The 26,279-nt window shown below is 38.9% G+C and overlaps 1 protein-coding gene across 2 annotated transcripts in view; it reads right to left on the bottom strand.

Annotated features, from left to right (window-relative positions):
- Positions 1-25,390, bottom strand: part of LOC124865420 (plectin-like) — a 47,227-nt gene extending 21,837 nt beyond the window's left edge. Inside the window, exons 1-24 of one of the 2 annotated variants that reach the window (XM_047360479.1) lie at positions 24,937-25,390; positions 20,693-20,754; positions 15,821-15,910; positions 14,409-14,486; positions 14,234-14,326; positions 12,159-12,325; positions 9,422-9,537; positions 9,237-9,340; positions 7,631-7,750; positions 6,508-6,603; positions 6,289-6,416; positions 5,079-5,172; positions 4,647-4,801; positions 4,180-4,495; positions 3,953-4,030; positions 3,715-3,876; positions 3,522-3,626; positions 3,323-3,418; positions 3,109-3,234; positions 2,830-2,982; positions 2,591-2,745; positions 2,338-2,464; positions 1,657-1,840; positions 355-512 (exon numbers count right to left, since the gene is read on the bottom strand). In XM_047360479.1, the coding sequence (XP_047216435.1) occupies positions 355-512; positions 1,657-1,840; positions 2,338-2,464; positions 2,591-2,745; positions 2,830-2,982; positions 3,109-3,234; positions 3,323-3,418; positions 3,522-3,626; positions 3,715-3,876; positions 3,953-4,030; positions 4,180-4,495; positions 4,647-4,801; positions 5,079-5,172; positions 6,289-6,416; positions 6,508-6,603; positions 7,631-7,750; positions 9,237-9,340; positions 9,422-9,537; positions 12,159-12,325; positions 14,234-14,326; positions 14,409-14,486; positions 15,821-15,910; positions 20,693-20,754; positions 24,937-25,060 (3,087 nt within the window). In that variant the 5' untranslated portion in view covers positions 25,061-25,390. Of the gene's footprint in view, positions 1-354; positions 513-1,656; positions 1,841-2,337; positions 2,465-2,590; positions 2,746-2,829; positions 2,983-3,108; positions 3,235-3,322; positions 3,419-3,521; positions 3,627-3,714; positions 3,877-3,952; positions 4,031-4,179; positions 4,496-4,646; positions 4,802-5,078; positions 5,173-6,288; positions 6,417-6,507; positions 6,604-7,630; positions 7,751-9,236; positions 9,341-9,421; positions 9,538-12,158; positions 12,326-14,233; positions 14,327-14,408; positions 14,487-15,820; positions 15,911-20,692; positions 20,755-24,936 lie in introns of those variants that run through there. The other variant, XM_047360478.1, reaches the window with a different exon arrangement.
- Between the last annotated feature and the right edge of the window lie 889 nt (positions 25,391-26,279).

The raw sequence follows: 26,279 nt of genomic DNA on the forward strand, positions 1-26,279 counted from the left end.
CTGAGATTTGGTGCTCAGCATCAGCCAGGCGCAAAGCTTGGTTATTAATTATTGCGTGTAAGTGGGGGCGAGCACATCTGTGCTGGAAATGAAGCCAGCGGCCCCATAATCTCCCCCACCCTAAGTGGACTTTATTAACAATGAAGAAGCATCTCGCTCTTCTTTATTTTATTTTGACTGCTCCCTTTGCTGTGCACATTTGCACAGATTTTAGTGCATCTTGGTTTATACATTACTTCTCTGTCTGCTTTATTTACCATTTTTGTTCAGTTCTCTGCAAACCTCATGTGTTTATAACACATTATTTTTTGGCTGGAAAATCTTCAGTGTGAAATTGTTTCCATGTGGGTTTACCTGCTGCTCTGTCCTTTTCTGACTGCATTCCTTCAGAGGCTCTTTAGCCACTGGTTTGCGGATGCGAACCACAGTCTGCAACTCACAGTCCTCTATACGGAGACGAAGATCCTTGATCTCACAGATGTAGTTCTTGCACAGGGTCTCATCCTGTTGACCTGCATGAAAGAATTTGAATTTAATGAGAGCATTAATTTTACAAAGCAGATTGATATATATTTTTTAATTTAATGATAATTCTTAAACACACTCTGCTAATCTTGGCAAACCATATTTTGATTGTGCTGCGTTTAACATATAAACTAATAACCCATGCAGTTCTTTGTTATGTCTCAAAAACACACTTATCTACAGCACACACTATGCTGCATATATCAAAAACCGTATATACAGTACCTTACAAAAGTAAGGTATTCATACCCCTTTTTTTACGAGTCACATTAGCACCACAAGCCTCAATGTATTTTAGCGGGATTTTAAGTCACAGACGGACTAAAAAGTAGTGCATAGCTGTTAAGTGGAAGAAAATGGATACATGGTTATTGAACTTTTTTTACAATCTAAATCTAAATGTAGTTCTGGCTGTTTGTTTAGAGTCAGTGTCCGGCTGGGAGGATAGATCCCACCTCAGTCCAGGATTGCTTGACATTTAACTCTATCTGCTTTCCATCTTGTTAAAAAAAGCAATCCCAAAGCATGATGCTGCCACCACCAAGGTGTGTTTAGGGTGTTGTGTGGGGTTTTCGTTAACCCTCATTTTGCTGTGTTGCTTTAGATTTTACTTAGATGTATCAGAATAAAAGAGGGTAAATGGACATGCGCAGTACACATTTCCGATTTTTATTTATAAAACAATTTGCAAGACTTTCTGCTGGTAATGTGACAAAATGGGAAAAACTTTAAAAGGTATGAGTACGTTTGGAAGGCATTGTATGCCTGCATGAGTAAAAGCATTACATAGTGTCACTTAATTTACAGCAAATGAAATGCACTTGGTGTGGACCTGACAATTAAAGCAGCCTGGGAGCCAAAACAACATGCTGTCAAACATGACACTAATCTACACGCTAACGCTCCTGTTTGATCATCCATCCAAAGCTGGAAAGCATTGCAATTAGCTTGGTGTGCAGGAGCTTTGACTCGCTTTACCCCACTCACCTTTGAGCCTAACAACCTGAAATTCTCCTGAAAGGTGAATTGACAATCATATTGTAGAAGTGTTCTGTACAAAATCTGCAGAATGTGTGGTTCTAGGATGTAATCTAAAAGCAAAACACAATCTGTTTTTATAACTAGTTTTACCTTTTTCCATGGAGCTTAGCAGATTGTCAAAATGCTGGCTGACTTTGGTGTAGTCTTCCTCCACTTGTATACGGTCATTAGGGCTGAAGAGCTGTGAGTCCTGGCTGTCACGCATGAAGTCTTGGTAGTGGACTTCCAGGTTTCTCATTACCATCCGGTAATCCTCTGGTTTCATGGTCTTCAACTGCAGACATATGAGAAAAATGGAGATGTGATTTCCTTTGATTTGCATTAAAATAATCCTGACTACAGGATTATTTGTAAATAGTCCTCAGGAACCATTTTTCCTATGGCTCAATGCTCTGGGCAGCATACATTAGAGAGCACCACAAACATTCAGGAGAAACATCTATCTCATGTGCTGTGAATTGGTTTTACGCTGCTTATTTGCTTGTTCAGTCCATAGTGGGTTAGTGCTCCTAATGTTGTGCATAGTGTAAAAAAATATATGACCTGATAAAAAAATAAAATCAGGCTAACAACGCTAACGTTAGCAGATTTTGAGCAAACAAAAACCTATTTTGCATTTATTAAGGAATGTGCACTTAATTTGATCACCCCTCGTTCAAATCATAACAGTCTGAAACACTGAAAAGCACATATAATAGTTTCATTTTCTAATAAAGCTGCCAAAGATTATTTTTTTGTTTATCCGTTAATGATCGAAAAGTTTACACCAACCATGGCAATGTTCCAGGAGCGGATCTGCGTAAAATCTCTCATTAGGTACTGCCATGACAGCAGACTCTTCATGTTAATGTGAAGTATTTGCCACATGGAGGTCATCTGCTGGAGACTTGAATCCAGACTAAAACAGGCCAGATAAGAAAATAGGATTAAACATAAGGAGCAATGAGCATACTTAGAAACTATATTACAGAAGTAAGTATGTCTAAAGTGCTGATATTGATCTTCTGATGTCTGTCTGTTTTACCTAGATACACTGTCTACTGCCTCTTTATTGACCGGAGGCACAAGGAAGCAGACTGAAGGAACCACTGCTTCATTTCCAGAGCGATTTAAAACCTTCCACTTGAAGGGCTGCGAGTTGTTGAGTAGAGCACATTCATCTCCTTTATGGACAGTGATCTGAAACACATTAAAAGAGGTATATTAGGGATGTATCTCAGTGACACTAATGAACCTGAGTATATTTGGGTTGAATAATCTCACCTCCTGCTGCTTGAAGTCACAGACAGCCTGAATGGGCAGCTTGCCTTTGATGGGGGTGATTGAATTACGGGGTTTCAGCTGGATGATAGTCTTGGACTTTTTGTTCAGTCCACTGAGCAAAGTCTTAAATTCATTCAGCTGTTCTTTTTCCTCCTGTTTAAAAACAGAAAACACATGTTCATGAACCCATTGACTACCATATTGACAGGCTGACAGGCGTGTCTCACAATCACAAACAAATATCAAATCTACATGACACTGAGCATTCTGCCCACCCACCGCAGCATCCTGCAGCAGATCCTCCAAGCGTGTGGCTGTTGTAGAGCGGTCACAGCTGTATTTCTTCTTCATGCTCTCTTGCATCTTCTTCATCTTGTCCTGAGCTTCCTTTACATCAGCAAAGAACTGCAACAACAGGGCGCACATGATGGTCACAACCTAGCTGGAATCAGTTCTGAGATTTAAGAAGGTACTCAATAAATGTAATACCCACCTGATAATGAGCTGTGTTTTCTTTAAGGTGAGCTTCTATGCAGCAGCACAGCTGCAGGATCCAGCTCCACTGAGTCTGCAGGGCAGCTGTGAAAGCCTATCAGAGACCAATACAATACAATGACAGTATGTTAGTTTAGATCACAGTTGTTCTTTTTTTCTTACAAATGCTTTATTTAACTTGTAACTTTTGTAAGCACCTCAACTGTCTTCTTCCCAGGATGTCCATCTCTGACAAGTTTGTCTCCTATAGCCTGGATGTCATTAACCTTCTTCTCTCTTAGCTCCAACTCACGCATGAGGCCCTGTAAATCCAAAGGACAGAGTAAGAAGAATTTATGCGTTCTAAATATTTTAAAGTGTGATTAGTGATATTCTCCAGTTTCAACGTACAGAGTAATTTTCTTTCTTCACTGTCATGTTGGTGTTCCTGTCACTCCAGTCATAATTGACCTCCTCCTCTTCTTTGTCATTCAGCCACATTAATTCTTTGGTTGCAGCGGTGACAAAAGCGTTAAGGGATTCCAAGTTCCTCAGCCGAAACTTGGAGGAGTTCTGAAACAAAATGGTGAGTTTGAGCAAATTTATAAATCTAATGTAATTAAAGATGTGTTTAAAGTAATCTATTTACCAGTAGTTTGCCATACTGAAGGTCCAGTTTTCCCAAGTATTCTCTATATGTCCCCTTGCTGACAGGTGATAACTGACCCTGTTGTGTAGGGAAAAAAAAACAAAAAAAACTTTAGTCAGATTCAGGGAACAAAATGCATGCTGTACACATGAAAAAAAGCGTGCGGTACATGTAAAAATGAACATACCGTGAGTCACTCTAAATGTCTAACACGTTCAGCACCATACCTCATCAGACTTGGCCCGCTCAATCTTGGATTTAAAGTCCTCCACGGTCTGATGCAGACCTCTGTGGCTGGCCAGTTGGGATTCCACAGAGGGCAGATCTGATCCCCACTCTGCTTTTTCAATTCGACGCTGGTTCTCTTCCACCCAGGCCAGAAGGTCTTGAACATAGTGAAGTGTCACATCGTCCAACTCTGGCCGCACCTTCATGCTGGTCGACTGCTGGCTCTGGGTGATGGGAACCTGGACAGTAGAAACCTTCAGACGGAGGTTGTAATCGCTGCGCAAGTTCACCAGGCGCTCATGAATACGGTAAACTCTGTGGAAATCAAGAGATGGGTCTGCTGTTAGTGAACTATGGCTTTCTTCTGAGTATACATTAGAATTCCAACCAAACAGAATAACAAGAACTTAATTAATTAAACCACTAACCATAATTTGTTTCACCTGGGAGAAGTAATATAACTTACTTGCGGTACATCTGTTCCGCCTGAGGGTGGCGCCCATCCTTAAGAATCTGAACATCATTAAAGAGCAGGCGGATCGCGTTTTCTGCCTTGTCCAGCTCCCTGTCTACCTCTGCTGTGTGCTGAGCTGGTTTCCCTGCATTCAACAGAGCGATGTCCTGAAAGGTAGAGAGGCATTAGAAATCTGAATTTGTCGCTCTTGGAACCGAGTGGTTTTAACATAAACAAAGGTTTTCTACTGTGAAGCTAAAACTAATATTTTAAACAGCACCCATATCCTGTTTTTGCATATTCTATGGTTTCTAAACAATGAATGAAATATTTGAAATGTTTGGCAAATGACAAAATGACAAAGGCATGACCTGATTGTCATGTGGTCAAACTATGTTTTTGTCCATTGGCTGAGTTTTTAGGCAAGTTGGAAAACACACAAACCTTCTGCAATAGGCTATCCAGATGACTGAGATGATCATCACACAACCCTGACTCCATCTGAACCTTGCTGAAAATCCTCTGCAGCTTCTCCAATCTGCATAAGATAAGATCAGTGTAGAACATGTAAGAGCACTGAAACACAATAACATTTCATATTAAGGTTGAAAAGTCATGAAGATACAATATTAGCTGAACTATTCATGCTTCTAACGTATGACCTTTCCTCTTGTTTGACCAGATTGGAATAAATCCATTTATCAGTTACAACAACCAAACAACAACTTAGGAAAATCAGTTATTTTTATTAAAATATCTAATATCAGCAAGTAATTGGCAACAGCATTCTTTAAGAAATTAATCTTTGTAACAAACAAGTTAATTTTGTATCTTATCACTGCCTCCAATCCAAATACCAGGATAAAGACCTTTTCTGACCCCTCCTTATCAAGTTACGCCCGCTGAGTTTTCTCCACTGCACAGATCCAATCTAGTGAGGGGGCTAATGAGGGCAAAGGTCAACTTTATACACCTAAGACCCCCCCCCCCATGAAGTTTTTTATGTATGAGTTTAGGAGCAGAAAGGACATGTTTGATGAGTGGCAAACATGTCCTTATACCCATTTCTTTAATTCATATTAATTCCTTATTTTTTGTCCTACATTGTTTTCAGGGTCCAAGCCTCACTTCTGACCCGGGCTCTCGATTCAATTCAATTCAAAATTACTTTATTTATTCCAAAGGGAAATTAATGGTCAAGTGATATCAGGATAGCATAAAAGGAGAAAAGAGTTAGAAACGTTGCAATATATTCATGGATACATTTTTTGTTTCTGTTGCAACACCATCATGAACTAACAAATAAACATCAGAAGATGTTTAGTATATAGCGACTTAATAAAACATTAATTTACAGACTAGTTGGTTATTTAAAATAGTCTTAAAGAGGAACAAGATTTTTTTGTTATTCTGATCTATATTTTAGGTTTTAAATTAGCAGCATACCTAAATATAACACCTGAAAGTCTGGCATGGCTTTTTGTTTAGTGTGTCACCCCATTAGTGGCCCCCATCTGGCCACCCTATACAAAATCTTCTGGAGGTACTCCTGTGTCTTCAGTATAATTTCTCCTACTTCTGTGCTGCTCTGACTTGTTTTTTCAATATGTCTGCTACAAATGTACAATGTATATCTAACAACGCTATCCCTAACCTCTCAAACTCAATCCTGAGCAGTCGTTCTCTCTCAAGTATGGCCACGTGAAGTCGGCCCCACTCCTTCTCCACATCGATGGGATGGTAGCCGGGGGGTACCTTAACCTGGCCAGCATGAACCGCACTCTGTAACATATAGAAATCATGTAACCCTGGTTATTCATGGATAAATCACACAGTGTAGAACAGAGCAGTGTGGAAAAAATCATTTGCTTGCCTCAAAGGACTGGTAGATCTGTTTAGAGTGGCTTTTGTTGAACTCTTTCACTGGCAGTTCTGCCTCCTTGAACTTCAAGAACTGATGCCAAAGAAGCTGAAAAAGTCAATTTTACAATAAGCAACCAAGATTTTTTCCCCTCATTTAATACATTTTGTTATTTTTCCCCATGCAGACATTTTACATGTTTTAGATTCTATTTAATCAGCCATCGTGTATTATATCTTCAAAACAGGAGAATTTCATGTTTTATGAAATTAAAACTACTTTTTTGGGGGGATAATATGATGAAAATTTAATGAAACAAATTAGCTCATATCTAGTTGTTCCTGACCTTTGACCTTATCTAGATTTGGACTTTTGAACATTCCATTTGAGAATCTGTGTTTCAGATGTTGTATAAATCTACATTCCAGCATTAAATACTTAGGTTTACTTGATTAAATGACAGTTATGTTGTTAAATTGGTCCACCATTCTCCAATGAAAGGGCCTAACTTCCTTCAAAAGAGAAATGAACCAAACACATCACATGCAGCTCCTGGCATGCAAAAACTCTTCTGAAAGGACATATTCCCATGACCGGTGTAAATTTAATCAAACCTATAACAGAGTCAAAAATATTCACAACCTTCAATGAGAGGCTAAAAAATGTTCCACACAAAGCGGTGTGGGCTTTTTTTAAAGAGTGCATCCACTACTAGACAATCTATTGATTTTGATGATGCCTGCTGCTTAACACAAAATAATGCTTTTGTTCAGCAGTGCTGACAGGGAGTGGCAGGGTGGTGAATCTCCTCAAGATCAAATTCAACATTTTAGCTGTATTTACTCAACGCTGGTTCAGCCCCAATTACTATACAACAAGTCCTGTGAATACAGCTGCCTTTATCTGCACACAGCCAGAATACATTTATGTGTGTTCTGATATCTAACAGTGGATCGCTGCCAAAACCTTTGTCATACCATTCTTAAATATTACACAGGGTGTGTTTTATATAACCTCACAAGGAGCGTGTGGACCACTTTTATTTCCAGATTATTCATTGAAATGTATGTTTTTTGAAAGTTTTTCTTTGTTTTTTCTATGTTAGCAACAGCAGAACATTTGTGTTTAAGCTCACCTCTATCTCCGCGTAGCTGCTGGGGAACTTTCTCTCCTCAAAGATGGTGACATGGTGGCGGATCCACTGGAGCAGAAGGGTCACCAGCTCGTAATATTCCTGCCAGCGCAGCTCCAGATCCTGCACCCAACACAGCAGAATGAGGCATGAGAGTTTGACAACAACAAACAGGGAGTGCTCTTTTTCTGTGGCAAGTCCATTTTGGTTCGCTACCACACCACCCTGAATTCAATTATGTAGCAACAATCCATGTCTTGTGTTTAGAGGAGGAGGCCGGTGAAAGGGCAGACAATGAGAAGAGACTCAAGGCAGCAAATTTGGGAAAACGTTTTCAGATGAGATGTTTTTTGCTGTCATACTCATCTATTACCCAAAAGGACAACACGGGGAGAAAATTAGGAGATCTCCAATTTTAGGAGTAGAACTTTAAATTGAATCAGTTAATTAGTGAATCAGCATAGCCTACATGCTTGAGCTGTTCCATGTTTAAGTGAAGTAAATCCCACAGATTGCCCCCATCTTTTCTTTGTCTCACAAAATCTGTAATTCTGCTTGAACCCATATATATGTACAAAACCTTTTAAAAGTATACAAAGTAAACTTCATGTTAAACTATTGATTATTGTGTGTTTAATTTACATGACAGGTTTTTTGTGATTGTAATGAAAGTAGTGCATAAATGTTACGAGAAGGTCACAGAGATTTCTTAGAGAACATTAGTAAGCAAGCAGCCTCATGAAAACCAGGAAATCAACAGACAGGCCAGGAAGAAAGTTGAACACAATATGTCAAGCTCTGAACACCTTTTCTGGATCACTAATCAATCTAATATAAGAAAATGGAAAGAGCATAGTAACTGTAAACTTACAAAGAGATGGCCACCAGCCTAAACTTACAGGCTGAACAAGGGGACCATTAATCAGAGAAGCAGCCAAGAGGTCCAAGGTAACTTAGGAGGAACTACAGGGTTTTAAATATCAGGTGGGAGAATCTGGTGAAAGGACAACGACTGGTCTATTCCACAAATCTTGATTTTGTGGACAAGAGGAAAGAAGAAAGTCAAATGAAGTCCCATTTGCAGTTTCCAGCAAGTCAAGTAGGGAACACAGGAAACATCTGGAAGATGGTGCTCTAGTAAGATAAGACCAAAACTGAAGTTTCTGGCCTACATGGAAAACACTCGTGAGGCAGAAAACTGCACATCACCCTGAACACATCGCCCCCAAGGTAAAACTTTGTGGTGGCAGCATCATGCTGTGGGGATGTGTTTCTTAATGTACAGCAGGGAAACCCATGGTTGGAGATGGACAGAACTAAATACAGGTCAATCCCAAAAGAAAAGGTGTTAGAAGATGCCAAAAACTTAAGATCCTTCAGTATTGATTTATTACGTGAAGTTCTGATAAAACACAATAAGGATTGTGGTTATACAAAATTTCAGTGGGTATAAAAACATTAGCAAGGAAGTTTATAAGACAACTTCACACAAATGGAAATCACCAGCTTTTGTTTTAGACTAAATCTGACCAATTATCTCCACAAATCAACTATTTGTGTCATGGAAAGTATATTTCAAAGCTTTTGCTAAAGTTTACTGTCTGCTTACATTAGCTCTGGCGCCATCATGGACATCAACACGAGGCATGACGTCATATAGAGATGAAACATAAGTGATGATGGATTTCTCATCAGGATGTGGGACATCAACATCTGAAAGGTTAAAATAACATCATGGTATTCAACAACAGAATCCTACTCTATGTCTTACAATGGATGTTGGACCAGGCATACCTTCAGGGTCCAGGAGGCGGGTCACTCCCAGGTCTCTTTCAGCCACACCAAAGGCCTGTTCCAGGTTTTCAAGGTTGGTCTGTCTGTACACTTTGCCCATGTCAATGAGTCTGGGGCTGGTAAACACAAAAATTAGCATGTTACAAAAAACATATTGTAGATATAGAGGAGATATTCTAAAGCTGAAAAATCTCGAAAAACACATACCACATCATAATTTATTATATTTTATCCCAATTTGATGTAAACGTATTGTGAGAATGAAGTATTAATATGAATATACAGTTTTGTAAGCAAATGCAAAACTGCTATGCAAAGTAATGGGATGACATTATATTCCATTACACATCCAACTACTGCTACAGATGAAAGCCTAAGGAATATGGCTATAGTGTTTGTCACAAAATAATGCATTGGTAGAATCAATGCAGCATTTTAATTTGTGTGCTTTGAATGTATTTAAAAATATATTGGCAGCAGAGCTGTTTAATGCTTTGTGCCTACGGCTACATGCTATAAAACATCCCACCTGTTCTCTTTCTGAGACACCTACATTGGCACCTGCCTTTTTGCCCTCTGGCTATTTGACTTTTCCTGGCACTTGTCAGAGCATCTATAGATGGAATGTAATTTACTGAGCAGCTAACAAAATCAAACCTGACATATTTTAAGTCAGCGACCAGCCACAGCTTGACTCCACAAGGAGACAAAAGTTCAAGACTCTATAATGCAGAAAAGAATGATTGAATGCATCACATAACCTTACCCCATTCATTATGCATCCATAGGTAAGAACCTCACAGCTTTAAATCACAATGATGTATGCTTAAACTAGGTTTAGTTACTTTTGCAAACTTCCAATGTTGAATTTGCGATACATATCAATGCAAATGCAGTTCTAACAAATTGGAAATCAAAGCAGATTAAACTCATACAGCTCTCTCATGCGTAGAGTGGAATGGCCAGCAGTTTGTCCATACAAAGGAGCAAGATCCACATGACGGACTTCTCTAACAGAATACTGCTTAGTAGGTCTAGCAGAGGTACTCATGCTCGTGGCCACACTTCCATGAAAGCTTCGAGACCTCCTTCCTTGACCCATTCCTTCACTGCTGGAGTGGGCCCCTGAGCTTTGGGTATGGCGCCCTGAGTCCCAGGAGGACGCCTCTGATGGGATGTCCTCACACAACATGACCACCCGGTCATCCACGTCAGTGACGGATCCTGCCACACCTCGGAAAAAGCCCAAGCTTCCCTTCCTCTGTTTAGACTTCTTTTTCAGAGAAAGCATTTTATTTTTTGCAGGCTGGTCCTCACTCAGCAGGAGGTAAAAGGACTGTAGTAAAGCAGCTCTAGTTAAAGTTGGTTATGATCATCGCTTGAAAATCCATCCTGTGTTGTCCCAGGAGTCCATGGTCTTTTGAACGCCCTCTTGAATCTTCTACAGGATGGATCAGATAAAAAAGCCTCCAAGTGGCCCTGCCAAGTCACTGCTCTGAGTTACACCTTATCCATGTGAACCTTGGCTTCAGCCACAGACCTTAAATCCAGGTTGGAACCATGGACATAAAATCAAGAGAATCTTCAGTACTAAAGTAGTATTACTGACTTCTGCCTCAGAACAAATCAGCGGCACAGGTTTCACAGGGCTCTAGAGGTACGCCCATACACCACACCCCTGGCCTTTATGAAGAGCAGCAAAGAGCAAGCAATGAGATTCTCTAAAGGTGAAAAAAATTTCAGGTTGGTTTAATTTTCAGGAAACTTGCCCCTGCAGGTATATTTTCCATTCAAATTATACAGAAACAAGCTTGACAGAAACAAAAACATCTATCTTATTTAATCCTGCTTTTGTCCTGTTTGCGCATAGATTTTGCTCTGAAACCAGCCAATGGTTGTCTTCATTGCATTCTCCTCCTGAGATAAATATGTATTCACCTCCCAGTATGTAAACACAAAGCAATCTCCAGTAGGTCTGACTAAAAGTACACAACATCCATTCGTGATTCAACTTATTTAAGGAACAACAGCAGGTACTTGGGATTTTTGGTAACACGCTAAGTTTTAGGCAATTTAATCTTTTTTTTTTATTCAGGGTTCTTATCAGAAAACCAAAGGGGGCACAGAATAACCCACTGCCAGGGTCCTCCGCTACTATTTGAGCACTAAAAGCTTGAAACTTAAACCCATATTTCATTAGGACAGCAGGAGACTAAGCACTGTCAAGGGCAGTAACAAGATAAGGATCAGAGCGAAAGATTTGGAAGGTAAAACACGAACACACATTTACAGCTTGGTATTTCCATTTTAGCAGGAGGTTGTAACACATGCAGACTAGGTATTGACAAAGGTGCATGGCACTGCTAGTGTCTGCCCTTTCCAGTTAACTGACCTCAGTATCATAAAGCAGCCAGGTCACAGTTATTACGTATGAATCATTTGTGGAGTAGACCTCTTGTAGAGATTTAATCAGAGAGCAGGTTTTAACTGGCAACAGGATGGTTAATCTGACATCTGACAGCATTCCAAGCACTCACTCCTGCTGAACTGCCCTCAGTATTAAATTAAACTAAAATGTGATGAGAAAGGCTTGTTAGTTTGTCAGTGTTCTGTTGCCATAAGGTACAGGTATTAAGTATAAATAGGGAGCATGCTGGTACAACAACCGACAGCAGACCTTTCTGTCTGTGCTTGCATTGCATTTAATATTGTTCGCAGGATCATTTTCAACACTCACTAGTGCCTATGTATGACAGCATTGAAGAGTTTGCCGTCCCTCCAGCTGGTGGTGAAGTTGTCGCAGCGGATGCCCTGGTAGCCGTCTGTCATCCTCTGGGACCAGAGCAGCAACTTCTCCTTGGCTGTCATGTCTTCTGATTGGCCGTTGATCTGAATGTCTGAGATCTGACACCAGACATACAGAAAAAAGAATTTTAAGCTGACAGAAGGCAGAGAGTTTTTGGATAAAGTACGTTAAAGAAATGTGGAAAAAAATATAGCAATTAGTGGAAACCAAAAGATCTAATTAGATGGATTGCCAAACACCACCAGAATTAATTTTTAGGTCAACACCATTGTTATCATTGATTAGCACCTTTGGGAATTATTGATTTATCTTTTATTGATTTATTGGTTTACCTTTCAATTAACATATAATGGATTTATTAGGATCAGAGGATTTACCATGCCAGAGACACACTGTTAAAAGTCTAAAAGAAATGTGTTTTTTTTGCAGTAGCATAATCTCACGCATAAATAAAAAAAAAATGAAAATTTACCTTTTAATTTTAGTAACATTAATTCAATGGGGGAAAAAACCCCAGCAATAATTAGTTTTCAAACAAAATCAAAGGTAGAGCAACTGTTGGTACCACTACTTCAAACATCACTGTTATAGAGCTACAGCATAGACTGGCACCTTGAGGGTCAAATAGCCTCCATTAACAACCTTTAGACACCGTCTATATTGCAACTGGTTGCTTGGGAGTGATGCCAGAAAAAACAGCCTCTTCTGTCCCACCATCACAAAGATAAACATGGAGAGTATGGTAAACTCTGCAACCATGTGCTTTTGACAGATATAGACTAAGAATTAACATGTGTAAAGCACACTGTTAGGTAAGGTGGACAATCTGTGATGCTGTGGGGTAAGCTGAAGAGAAGACAGCATAATAGAGGAGCCTGGAGAGATTGTGTTAAAAGAAATGATCAAAAGATCATCATCAAAAGATCATCCCTATATATGGATTTAGTGGGATTTTCACTTGCTTCAGTGTGATATGTACTATGGTTATTAAAACAAACCTGTGTTACAATTTTATCCGCATCTTTACCGGGTTGGTATCAAATGTGGCCATATATAGTGTTATTTGTTTAAAGAACATAGCAGGATTTATGCTTGGCCTAGTGTAAAAACGGGACTCCTTCTCTGGTGTCTAGATATGTTTACATCTAGGGACTTTGGGCATAGAAAATATGACTCACAGCTGGCAGTGAGTCTCAAAGTCTACTCTGCAAATCTTCCAGAATTTTCTAACGGATAATAAGTTTCATAACTCTTTTAAAGCCTCTTCACACAAGCCGATCTTAATCAAACTGCCTTAGTAAAACAGATGTTTGGCATACGCATTTGATTTAATTGCTGCTGCTCATCATTTCTTCTCCATTTAAAAATGGTTGAGTAATCAACCTGTTGGATTTATTACTCCATTATTATTTGATTCCAGTAAAATTTTATTCTATTCACCTCAGAGCCTCTATGACTCACCAGAAACCACATCCCAACTGCCTCCCGTTTTTAATCACAATTGTATAAAAGCATTAAGAATATGCAGGACAAAGCTGTTGAAATTACTAAGTAATATTATCACACTTGTCTTTCATTTTTTGAAATCTATACCTAAACTGAACTATTGGTGGGTGATGGGATGATATCGGTGAGGCTGATGCCCTGGGATTTATGCTTGGCATACACAAGAAAAAGTTACAATAAGGCCTGGATATTTGGGGTGGGACTGGTAGAGCAGTAAGCCAACAATTTGGATACTCCGCATGACACACCCTTCCCTTGGGAAGATGGGAGAGAGTGACTCATACTAGCACACACTAATGGTGTGTTGTTTCCTTCAACAGTTGAAATTCAGCAAAGTTAGACTGTTACTTCATGGAATATGAGAAGAGTGAATATTTCTTGATGAGATGGCAAAGTCCCAACTGATCGGTTCCAATGAGATGGAGAAGAAGCAGCTGAAATCCCAATGAAAGAGGGTAAAATAATAATAAATGCAACATAACACTGACAGAGGAGGAGACCTGGAAGTGGAGGATGATAGTCCATATTAACCCCAATGTCAGCTTGGGGTTCCCGTCTGCTATGTCGTCATTTCTGATGTTAACCAGCTTGACCTGATAAAACACAACAACCATATTATTCTAATCATCATCAGATATTAGCTAGTACTATAAAACACCTTATTAAATATCGTACCTGCCGGTGTTTCAGGAAGTCCAGGGCAATCTGTACATTCTGCAGTTTGTGGAACCGCATTCGTCCTTTCTCTCTAGGCTAAGATGGATCAAGACGACATAAAGAAGAATTTAGTTACAACATGAAGTCTCGGTTCAGCAAACAAGTATAATCTTGGTTTAGTGGTAAAGCGAGCATAACCTTTGATTAAATGATAAAATAATGAAAATTTAAATAAAATGGCTAATAGCATTACAAATATAAGAAATATTAGAAGTATTTCTTGCCTGTATAAGTAGCTACAAATTCCTGGTCATTATTGTGATTCTTTAACTAACTTAGTCCTGTTTTTCATCAATAAGCAACAGACTACATTTTTTAGGTGTTTTGTTTAGCTTTGCCAAAATGGTAGACCATACCACATAAGCCTGGGTTTATACCTATTCTTGGTAAATTAAGTTAAAAACTGCAGTCCGTGCTTTACGTATTAGGGTAGTGATGTATTGCTGAATAAAGAAAAAGTAGCCAATGTTCAAATAAATATTTCCATTTTTGTAAAAATGCACAGAGAAATTGGCTGGTCAGGAACTGGCCAATTTTCAGTTCAACACAAAATTTTTATCAGGTACATTTTTACTCTAGCAGCTACATTCTGAAAAGATTGTCAATGAAAGAAACTTAGAGATCCACAGGAGGACGAATGTCCATAGTGGAGTTCTACAGATGCCATGCAAAGCCAACTCAGTGATAGAAAGCAGGTGAATCATAAGGGGACAGGCGCAAACCTTAAGTTCCAAAGCCACTCACCAGCCGAACGCTCCTGACCATGTCTTTCTCTCTCGGCTAGCAAGCGAAATGTGACGGAAAGCAGGCAAAGGCCAAACAGTAAAGATCAGAACAGAAGTTAAGGGGAGGAAAATGGAAGAAGGAAGAGGAGGACGTGGAATAGAGAAGAACTGTGGATTATATATACTTTCATAGACATACACACAGATCAAAGAGGTGCTATTAATACGTATGTTACAGTTTTAAAGGCATTCAGAAGACAGACAGAGCTGCAGCTGATGTTAGTAGTGAAGTACAGTTGCTGTAGCAAAGAAGCTGTACACACCTGAAGCCCAAGTGGAAAATAAACTGACTGGAGATGGATTTAATCAATGCAGAAAAATATAACTAAAGATCAATCAATACAAAATAAGTAAAATAAACAAAAGGTGTTTGCAGATCCAAGTACTACAGAAGCCTGCTTATATATAAAGCTCAACTTTAGAGTTTGATTGACAGCTTTGTGGTGATTTAATCTAATTTGTTCCTAGAGGGACTGCCCCTTATGTAATAAGCCAGGATTAAGTTCAAGTTTGCAGTATAACTGAGGTAACAAGATGCAGAGCTCAAACATTATTTTCAATAGTCAATGTCAAGATTGAAATTACCAGTGTTTCTCCAGAGAGGACCTCCAACAACGAGATCAGGTTATGTCCATCTCGAAGGTCTTCATACAGATCTGTCACATGACGCTGTGCCTGCCAAAGGAAAAGGAAAACACAGCAGAGTGCACGTCACAAGGATAGGCAAACACAGACAAATCATTTAAGCTGCTGTCAAACCATTGCTTATCCTACCAGGTGTGGGTCCTGTTGTATTTAGGAAGTATGTGTATTATTCATTGTGTGCCCTTGATATATATATATATATATATATATATATATATATATATATATATATATATATATATATATATATATATATATGTGAATATTGGGATGAAGGGTGACTACAGGTGAGCCACTAAGAATTTGGTGTGCCAAAGTGAATCTCATGTTACAATAAGCAAACACTCTATCTGCACTGATGAATATTCACTAACATTATTATCAAGTCATTACTATGTTTTTGTCACATGGATGTAAATTCTGTGATAGTGAAGCATTTTATGGTATATACTGCATTTCCGAGGAACAGATTTTTTCAGCACTTCCACAAAACCTGGTGGGTTCTGGTTTACCTGAAGATCACATGACATATACTACAGTTTCAGATTCATAGAACATAAGAATACCGTTATCTGCTTTGAGTTGTTTAAAGTATATCAGTTTGTTATGATTTATTGTATACAAACACATGCTTTGTAAATTTAATTCAGTTCAATGCGATGCAGTTTTTGTGACTTTGTAATAATTCTGATACCACTTTTGACTCCAAACGTCATGATAGCCAAAAAGAAAAGAATTAAAACATTTTAGATAGCAATATAGTCTATGTTCAGCAGTACTTTGTACATGATTTGAACTAACAAAATTACACGCAGGTTAGGAATGAATAGCCTTAAGGAGTCAAGCCTGACTGCAGCTCCAGATGCTGAAAAGCAGACGCCAAAGGTTACAGATATGATTCTGAATAAAAAGAGAATTTGACTCTAAGGGGTAAAAAAAGTGAAGATAAAACCGAAAGAAACATTTAGACATCATTTAACAGAAAGGGCAATAGCTATTTTTAATACAGTTTGTGGTGCAACTGCAACCAGGCAGTGAGCCAACAAAGAGCAGTCAAGACAGAACAAGTGACTATTCCAGAATTGCAGTTGAAAGCTTGGAACAAAAGTGAAGCAGGAGTGTCTGTCCATGCAACACAGGTACTGATAACACAGTCTTAAACTCAGCATGCTCTCACCTACCTCTGCCCTCCAATGCTTAGTGAGGAGAAACCATGAAATGCAAAGAAAGTTATAAATTAGAGACAGACAGACTCGATATATCGATTAGAGAGAGAGAGAGAGAGATAGAGAGATAGAGAGATAGATAGATAGATAGATAGATAGATAGATAGATAGATAGATAGATAGATAGATAGATAGATAGATAGATAGATAGATAGATAGATAGATAGATAGATAGATAGATAGATAGATAGATAGATAGATAGATAGATAGATAGATAGATAGATAGATAGATAGATAGATAGATAGATAGATAGATAGATAGATAGATAGATAGATAGATAGATAGATAGATAGATAGATAGATAGATAGACATATGCAGTGTGGCCACTAGATGTCACTAGGGGTCAGTCAGTCAGTCATCTATTTCACAGGGCACATTATTGTGAAATATGTAACTTTGAACTGTTTTTTCCAAATAATCAATTTAACAGAAATGCTTTTTGACAGATTGTTAAACTATATTTAAATAAAAGATCACAAGCCAAAAAATAACATATCATATATAATGGCCTGTATTCTTGGAAAAAGTGGCCCGTAAGTAGTACAGAACATGTGGTACAGAGCCATCTATCAACACCCGTTAATTACAATACTCTGTTCTGAAGCGACTGTAAATATATCCAGGAGATTACCTGTACATTTTGTGCAGAAAGATAGGTAATTTGTTATAAACTGCTCTGTTGTCAGAACAAGCTCATCTGCAAAGCTTTTAAGGTAGAAAACATTTCAGTAGATGCTTGGCATCTTTTTGAGGTCTGATCCACCATATTTAATAATATAATAATATATGTTTCAAGATTTAGAATTCCCCATACTCACTCTACCATAGCTTTATATAATTTGTTATGTGCAGTTTGGGCCTGAAAATCAAGAAGATGTCTGCACAGAAACAGATTCACTTTCAGTAGCTGGGCTCACATTCCAGGCTTTCTGATGCAAGTTAAAGAGATTTACCGAGCAGGGGAAAAACTCAGTGGCCTATTACAGCTTTCCACAGACCAGGTTGGTTCTAGTCTGCTGCCCTTCAAGCAAACCATTCAGTCATTAAATCAGTTTAACATCCGTTTAACCTCGGCAAGTGGTCTTTAAAGTTAACACTTTCCATGCCACATTCCACCATGTTTCCCTGGGTTTGCCCTTCTGTTTACTGCACATGGCAACGTGAGCATTAAGTGTTCATTTTTTGCTTGCTTTAATAGGTACACCTTCAGTGAGAATATCAGTTGACCAAAGTCCATCTCATCCTATGAATAATTTTTGAATGACATAACACTGAGTAAAAAGGTTACAGTTACTGTATTCCTGTCTTTACATAGGGAGCTTAAGAAAAGTGTGTTGCATCTTCTAATTGCTCTTCTTTAAGACATACAAACAAATTAATTTGTTGATTTAAAACAGTGGTACCATAGTAGGACTAATGGGTGCTCCATCTTTCAGCAACATGGCTTTATGGGTTTTTTGTCACTGGAAATGTTTCTAAATAACCAAATATGTCTTTCTTGTGAGTATGGAAAAACATTAGTTGCCCTCTTCTAACTACCTGGCTGACAGTGTGCAGCATCAGGTGAAGCAGCACAGTATTATTATATTCTTTGTTTCAGTTTGAGAAGATTACTTGACCATTCTGTCTGGTATCTCATTAAAAGCTTTTAAACCAGAGGAATAGAATAGTGGGGAATTTTAGTGATGTCTTTTTTACCTGGCCCAGCCTGTGTAAACTTTCCATACATGCCAACAAGCTTATGCTGGTGAGATAGTAACTAAACGCCCAGACCCAGGAGTCTGGACAGCACATGTGCTACTGTGAGCCTCAATCACCATGAACTTTAGGGCGAGAACAGAATATGCCTTTACAGCAGGAGTTAACTGAGACCAGATGTGTTTGACTCACTATTCAACATTCATAGAAAACAGTCAAGTGGAACAAAATCTAGACTCCAGTACGCTCTCTAACAGTCGTAGCTGACTAGGCCAGCAGTGCTCACCCATGGAAACAAACACAAACCTTTTTTTTCCTTTGGTTTCATTTTAAGTAAATGAATGGCCCAATGTCTGTGAGCTGAACATAATATGGAGACACTTAGCGCCACAAAGATATGAATATACTACTACCAGTGGAAGTTCCCTTAAAGAGAAATGGCCCAAAGAGAAATATTATTACTGCACTCCTTTGTGTCATAATGGCTTGTGTTTCAGCCCTAATGAGGCTTTCTTGAGTAAGGCCTAGGGTCTCCCTCGATTTCTCTTCTAACCTGTTCTCTTCCATGGATGGATGATTTCCTCGTGGGCTTTCAGACCATAGTCTGAGAGAGAGAGATAATAGCATGATGTAGATGATAGTAGACAGATACTGATGGAAGCTTTACACACCTTCTCAACTGATGACAACCAGGACTCCTGGTAAGCCTCACCATAATGGTAAAATGTCAGTGACCGAGTGTGAGACAGTGTAGACTGGTTGTATTTATACAAGTAGAAGGAGGGATGTTGGCAACAATCTTTACAGAGATGCTTATAATGAACAGGTGAGAGATGAACTACATGAGATATAACTCTTCATGGTTCTTTGGAGACCTGATGAGAAAACCAATTCTGCTCTTTAGTTTAGTTGATACAGCGTTTTTGCTCATAATCAGTTCTTTTCGGAGTGTGAACTTGGCCAACTAATAATCAATTACCAAGTTGTAAAGCCTACTGAAAACCACAGGCTTTAAACAAAAATAAAATAATAATAAATAATAAAAAAAAGAAATTATTCAACCAAAAATGTACTTATTATTATTTACACAAATAGAGAGTAAGTGGAATCAGGATTGATCAGCCCTGAGTAGTGACCAATCAGTCAGAAACTGAAAAATATGATATTTTTCTGATCAGTAAATGCACCAAACAGAAGGGCTGCCAAGCCTATGTAACAACAACAGTCATAAGATTGAAAACAGTTGTAAAAAAGACAACAAGGTATCTATTTTCTGTATCAGTGAGGTTCAAAACTGAGGTCAGCGGAGTTATAGAAATGAAATGAAAGAGAGAGAGACTTCAGAAGAGATAACAGGACGTTTTAACATTTGCTCCGATTTATCTGTATGAGCTTAATCCTACTTAGACTGCTGTTTTAGTAATAAAAGATGCTAAACTCCAAAATTACGCTGTCCTTCCTTGAAGTTAACAATAAAACCCTGTTTCACAGCCACTGCTCTCTCACACATGGATGTGGTGCTACATCTATGCATACATTGTCTAAAGTTGAGCTTAATAGGGCATTGCTATGTAAAATCAATAAAAAAAAACAGAGCTATCCAAAAATAAGAAACTGGCCACAACATTTGAATCAGTGCATCCCTACACGCATTATAATGCTAGGTGATATATCGTAAAAACAAATCCCATCTAGTAACATTCACTTATATTTAAAACTACAACAGGACAATGCATCTGACCACAAATCAGTAAAACTTGCATGACCTTAGTTTTTAGCAAGGTTCAATTGATTTCTTCCTTAATGAACCTGAATGAAAGCACATGTGTGCACAAATGTGGCTTGCAATATGTGTTTAGCTCCTAAAAGGAGAACAGGATCTTACCTTAATCAAATGCTTGTTAATCCATTTTGTGAAGGTTTTCTTCTGTACCCGATCTCGTTCATCTGGAACACAGAGACATCACGGTTTTAGATAATGTACAGCACAAAATTGGAAGAATGAAGCCTATGAGGTAACTCTTCATGCTGAAGATTTTTGGTATATGCCTTTTGGTTTGACATGTACAGGTCCTTCTGAAACAATTTGCATATTGTGATAAAGTTCATTATTTTCCATAATGTCATGATGAAAATTTAACATTCATATATTTTAGATTCATTGCACACTAACTGAAATATTTCAGGTCTTTTATTGTCTTAATTCGGATGATTATGGCATTCAGCTCATGAAAACCCAAAATTCCTATCTCACAAAATTAGCATATCATTAAAAGGCTCTCTAAACGAGCTATGAACCTAATCATCTGAATCAACGAGTTAACTCTAAACACCTGCAAAAGATTCCTGAGGCCTTTAAAACTCCCAGCCTGGTTCATCACTCAAAACCCCAATCATGGGTAAGACTGCCGACCTGACTGCTGTCCAGAAGGCCACTATTGACACCCTCAAGCAAGAGGGTAAGACACAGAAAGAAATTTCTGAACAAATAGGCTGTTCCCAGAGTGCTGTATCAAGGCACCTCAGTGGGAAGTCTGTGGGAAGGAAAACGTTTGTCAGAAAACGCTGCACAACGAGAAGAGGTGACCGGACCCTGAGGAAGATTGTGGAGAAGGGCCGATTCCAGACCTTGGGGGACCTGCGGAAGCAGTGGACTGAGTCTGGAGTAGAAACATCCAGAGCCACTGTGCACAGGCGTGTGCAGGAAATGGGCTACAGGTGCCACATTCCCCAGGTCAAGCCACTTTTGAACCAGAAACAGCGGCAGAAGCGCCTGACCTGGGCTACAGAGAAGCAGCACTGGACTGTTGCTCAGTGGTCCAAAGTACTTTTTTCGGATGAAAGCAAATTCTGCATGTCATTCGGAAATCAAGGTGCCAGAGTCTGGAGGAAGACTGGGGAGAAGGAAATGCCAAAATGCCAGAAGTCCAGTGTCAAGTACACACAGTCAGTGATGGACTGGGGTGCCGTGTCAGCTGCTGGTGTTGGTCCACTGTGTTTTATCAAGGGCAGGGTCAATGCAGCTAGCTATCAGGAGATTTTGGAGCACTTCATGCTTCCATCTGCTGAAAAGCTTTATGGAGATGAAGATTTCATTTTTCAGCACGACCTGGCACCTGCTCACAGTGCCAAAACCACTGGTAAATGGTTTACTGACCATGGTATCACTGTGCTCAATTGGCCTGCCAACTCTCCTGACCTGAACCCCATAGAGAATCTGTGGGATATTGTGAAGAGAACGTTGAGAGACTCAAGACCCAACACTCTGGATGAGCTAAAGGCCGCTATCGAAGCATCCTGGGCCTCCATAAGACCTCAGCAGTGCCACAGACTGATTGCCTCCATGCCACGCCGCATTGAAGCAGTCATTTCTGCAAAAGGATTCCCGACCAAGTATTGAGTGCATAACTGTACATGATTATTTGAAGGTTGACGTTTTTTGTATTAAAAACACTTTTCTTTTATTGGTCGGATGAACTATGCTAATTTTGTGAGATAGGAATTTTGGGTTTTCATGAGCAGTATGCCACAATCATCCGTATTAAGACAATAAAAGACCTGAAATATTTCAGTTAGTGTGCAATGAATCTAAAATATATGAATATTAAATTTTCATCATTACATTATAGAAAATAATGAACTTTATCACAATATGCTAATTTTTTGAGAAGGACCTGTATGTACTTAATTATAGAAGTGATTTAAACATGTACATATACAATGTTTAATTAGTGAACTTTTATTGCTATGTGAGTTTTTAAAGTTTGCACATGAAGAGACACCAAAACAAAAAAGCATTCGAAAGCATTTGCTTTGAATGCAGAAAGTAACAGAGCCCCATTATAAAGTAATAAATTATACCAATGTTGTAAAAGCAAGCACAATCTATGGTTGTTACAACTTAGCCAAATCTCTTGATAATGTAATGAACCATGTCTTCAAAGCCGAGGTTTGATGACATGGTTCAGATTTTTTTGTGCACCATTACACCGATTGCTGGATTCTACTGTGAGAGTTTTTGCGTATTTACCATAAAACTGAACAAACATACAGAACAATGACACTTGAAATGTTTGGTTCCTGTAAGACAAACAGCATTTCTTGGTGGGTGGAAAAATCCCTCTAGCACCTCTGTGCACGCCACTATCTGACTTCGGCTACATCACAGTGCATTTGACTGCGGCAGATGAACCCCCAACGCGGACAGATGAACCCCCATTGTTTAGAAAAAGCTTATGTTTCACTGTATGACATCACTGTAAGCTTCGTTCTGGGAAAAACAAAAAACTCAAAGATTAAAAGATTTCAGCGCAGTCGAAATGTTCAGGTGAGTGTGAAGATTATATTTGTGATTGGAACTTGGCAAGAAAACTATTAGAGGGAGCAGTTTCCCAACAAGAAAGGACAAGAAGTAGGTGCTCAACACACCCACGAACACAACAAAGGTTATTACCCGGTGCTGTGATGTTAGGGGGAAAAACAAGGACCTTCATTATTGGAGTGTGTCTGTTTCTGGCTCCCTGACATATCACTTAACAGCAAGGTTTAACCCAGCACTTTTAGTTGACTTTGACAGCCAAACCAGACAGCTTTAGAAACTACCTCATTAGAAGCCACTTTATGTACCTCTAAGAAACGTTCCTTCATTGACTCTTAAATCAATTTCATTCATATGATGTTAAAGGGACTGAGTGACACAACACAAAGTCCAATCTTATCAAAGAAAGGGTGTGACCTGACAGCCTTGACATACTGACACACCCAGCAATGAAAGCGAAGAACTCTGATTCAATACAAACAGAAAATTAACACCCACAGGCTACATTAGCTTCGTTTCACTTGGCAGACAGCAAATGGACATGTTTTATGAAACTCCTTCTTCCTATAAACCTTGGTTTACTCTCCTTTAGAACTTTAACCTTATTTCATTTTCAAAGCAATGTGAACTGAGGCCAGGTATGTGACCTTTGTAGTTCTACTTTCTGTCAAGGGGGAATAATGTCACCCCGAGAGGAAATGTGAAGACAACACATCCCAACCCTAGCACCATGTTGTGGTAATTGTTAGGCCAAAAACTGAAAAATCTGATTTTCTTTCAAAAGTATTGAATGCATTAAAATATATAATTCCTACAATTTCTTATCGATAAACACATTGTCCAACAGTTTGTAGTTCAATGTACTTTATGAGTTTAATAAATTAGATAAAGGGCAAGGACATATGTTTTAATGCATAAATTGTGATAACCTTTTATTCTTTAATTGTCTGTTAGATTCAAATCTACTACATCTATCAAAGAACCCCTAGCATTTTTGTTTTGTGTTTCAAGTATTACATTGCTAGGATTTCAAAGAAAACTGTACATCGGCCAAAAAAGCCTGATCAATACATTTCTGCTTTTTTTTTTTAAGCTAAATTGTAGTATAAAAGCATATAGGGGCTGGGTAACCTTCAGGCATCACATGTATGCATATAGTATATAAAAAGGAGTCACTGAGGTGCTAAAGTTGACAGCTGAGGAAAGACATTAGGTACACAAAGGTAACATGATTGACGATAAGATATTTTTATTATAATTCTTTCTTTCATACTGTCACAACTTTTTTCTTTATCTTTCAAGCAAAAAACGTGGAAGAGTCTGTATGGAAATATAGCTCATTAATCATTCTGACTACAAGAGAAGACAAATAGACTGTTGCTACAGTGACTAACTTCTAAACATGTGCATGTAATACAAGGGAAATTATGATTAAGTTTTGCTTTGGTGACCAGTGCAAAGACAGGAAGCTGCGGATGCATTACTGGGGGGGGGGGGGGGTTTCCTCTTTCTACATTTTAGGTCACTCTGCTGTTAACATTTTTTTATTTCTAGGCAGTGAATAAAAATCATTGACTATAACAATGCTACAAGCTGCTGTGAAACATTATCTTATGAACAACAACAAGCCAAACAGTCAAATCTCAACATTTATATCTTCAACCTGAACTCTGCTTGTCCTTCTTTCCATAAGGAAGACTATTACTCGTGCCCAGCAGCTTCTCACGTACTTTCACATACTTCAGAAGAAACAGATCAGGATCAAGGCTTGCAATAAAGTTATCTTGCATTAAGCGGAACCATACTGGTACCTTTCCGTCCGTCCGTAGCCTTTAGCATCCCTTGGTAATAACCATCATCTGAGGGCACCCTGTCTCTCCCCAGACTGTCAGTGGAGAAATTCCTGTATTTCTGCTGTTGAGAGTTCATTGTCATTGTTTGACGGCTCACAAAATAATATTCCTAATGACTGAAGATCTTCGGCGGGTTTCCTCTTGATAGGAACCTCAGCGTTTCTTGTGTCTATCTTTGGCCCTTTTGCTTTGTCCCAGAGTGTGCAGTCCTGTGGCCAGAATCCACTAAATGCTTTACAAACCTATGATTTCTCTATCTTTCTATCCTCTCCTAACCTCCTCGCTCCCTCAATGGCTTCAGCTCGGTCCTTTTTTTCCCGTGTTTTTTTTCACCCTTTTCCTTTCTTCCTCTCACTCTGTTGTGCCTATGGGCTATGGAGTCTGGGTCTGCCCTTGTGAGTAAAGTACTGTGTATTTAGTGACGTTAGTGTGCTGGAGGACATGATGGGTTGGGCTCTGGACACACCCCTTCCTCTTGCACTGAGCGGACATGAAGGAGGGACGGGTGCGGCTGAGGTGTGGTAACCTGAGTGCGCTATAACTTTATAACTTGCGCAAGAGAATACACTCTCAAACAGAAACACAATGGGTAATAAAGTAATGACAAATTGTGCTAATGGTTTTTTATGCTCTTTAATGCATCTAAATGATAGTTAGATGATTAAATAAATCATGTGTTTAGTTGTAAAACACATTCAGTGAGAGCCTAAAAAGGTGAAAAGAGTGACACACTGACTACAGAGACACACACTTATCTCTGGTTACTCATTTCTTATTCACAACATTCCTCAGGCATTTTAAATAAGAAGCTCACTACAGTTAAAAAAGGGAAGAGCAGACAGCTGAGATCATTTTGGGAGTGGCTGCTACATTTTCTAGAAAGTGATGCATGAATCCGTCCAGACATGCAGAATAAAAGTTCTAGAAGTGTTTGTACGTGTGTTGTTCGTTATTTGACAGCCTGCAAAAGTATTAATTCCTCTTGATTTTTCTCACATTTTGTCACATTGAAACCACAAACTTCAAAGTTTTTGGGACTTAGTAATTGTGAAATCCAAATGATGCGCTGGCTCATATGAGACCAAAATTAAGCTTCGGCCTTCATGCAAAACCCAACAATTGGTGAAAAACAAACATTGCACTTTGATTTGAACACACCATCCTTATACTGAAGCAAGGTGGTGGTAACATCACGCTGTGGGGTTGCTTCACCAGGGACCATAAGCTGGTCAGAGATGATATGCAGATGATTTATCTGAGCAATACTGAAAGGAAAACCTAATACAGGCTACAAAAGGCTT

The sequence above is a fragment of the Girardinichthys multiradiatus genome, chromosome 3 (genome assembly GCF_021462225.1).
Source record: "Girardinichthys multiradiatus isolate DD_20200921_A chromosome 3, DD_fGirMul_XY1, whole genome shotgun sequence".
Lineage (NCBI taxonomy): Eukaryota > Metazoa > Chordata > Actinopteri > Cyprinodontiformes > Goodeidae > Girardinichthys > Girardinichthys multiradiatus.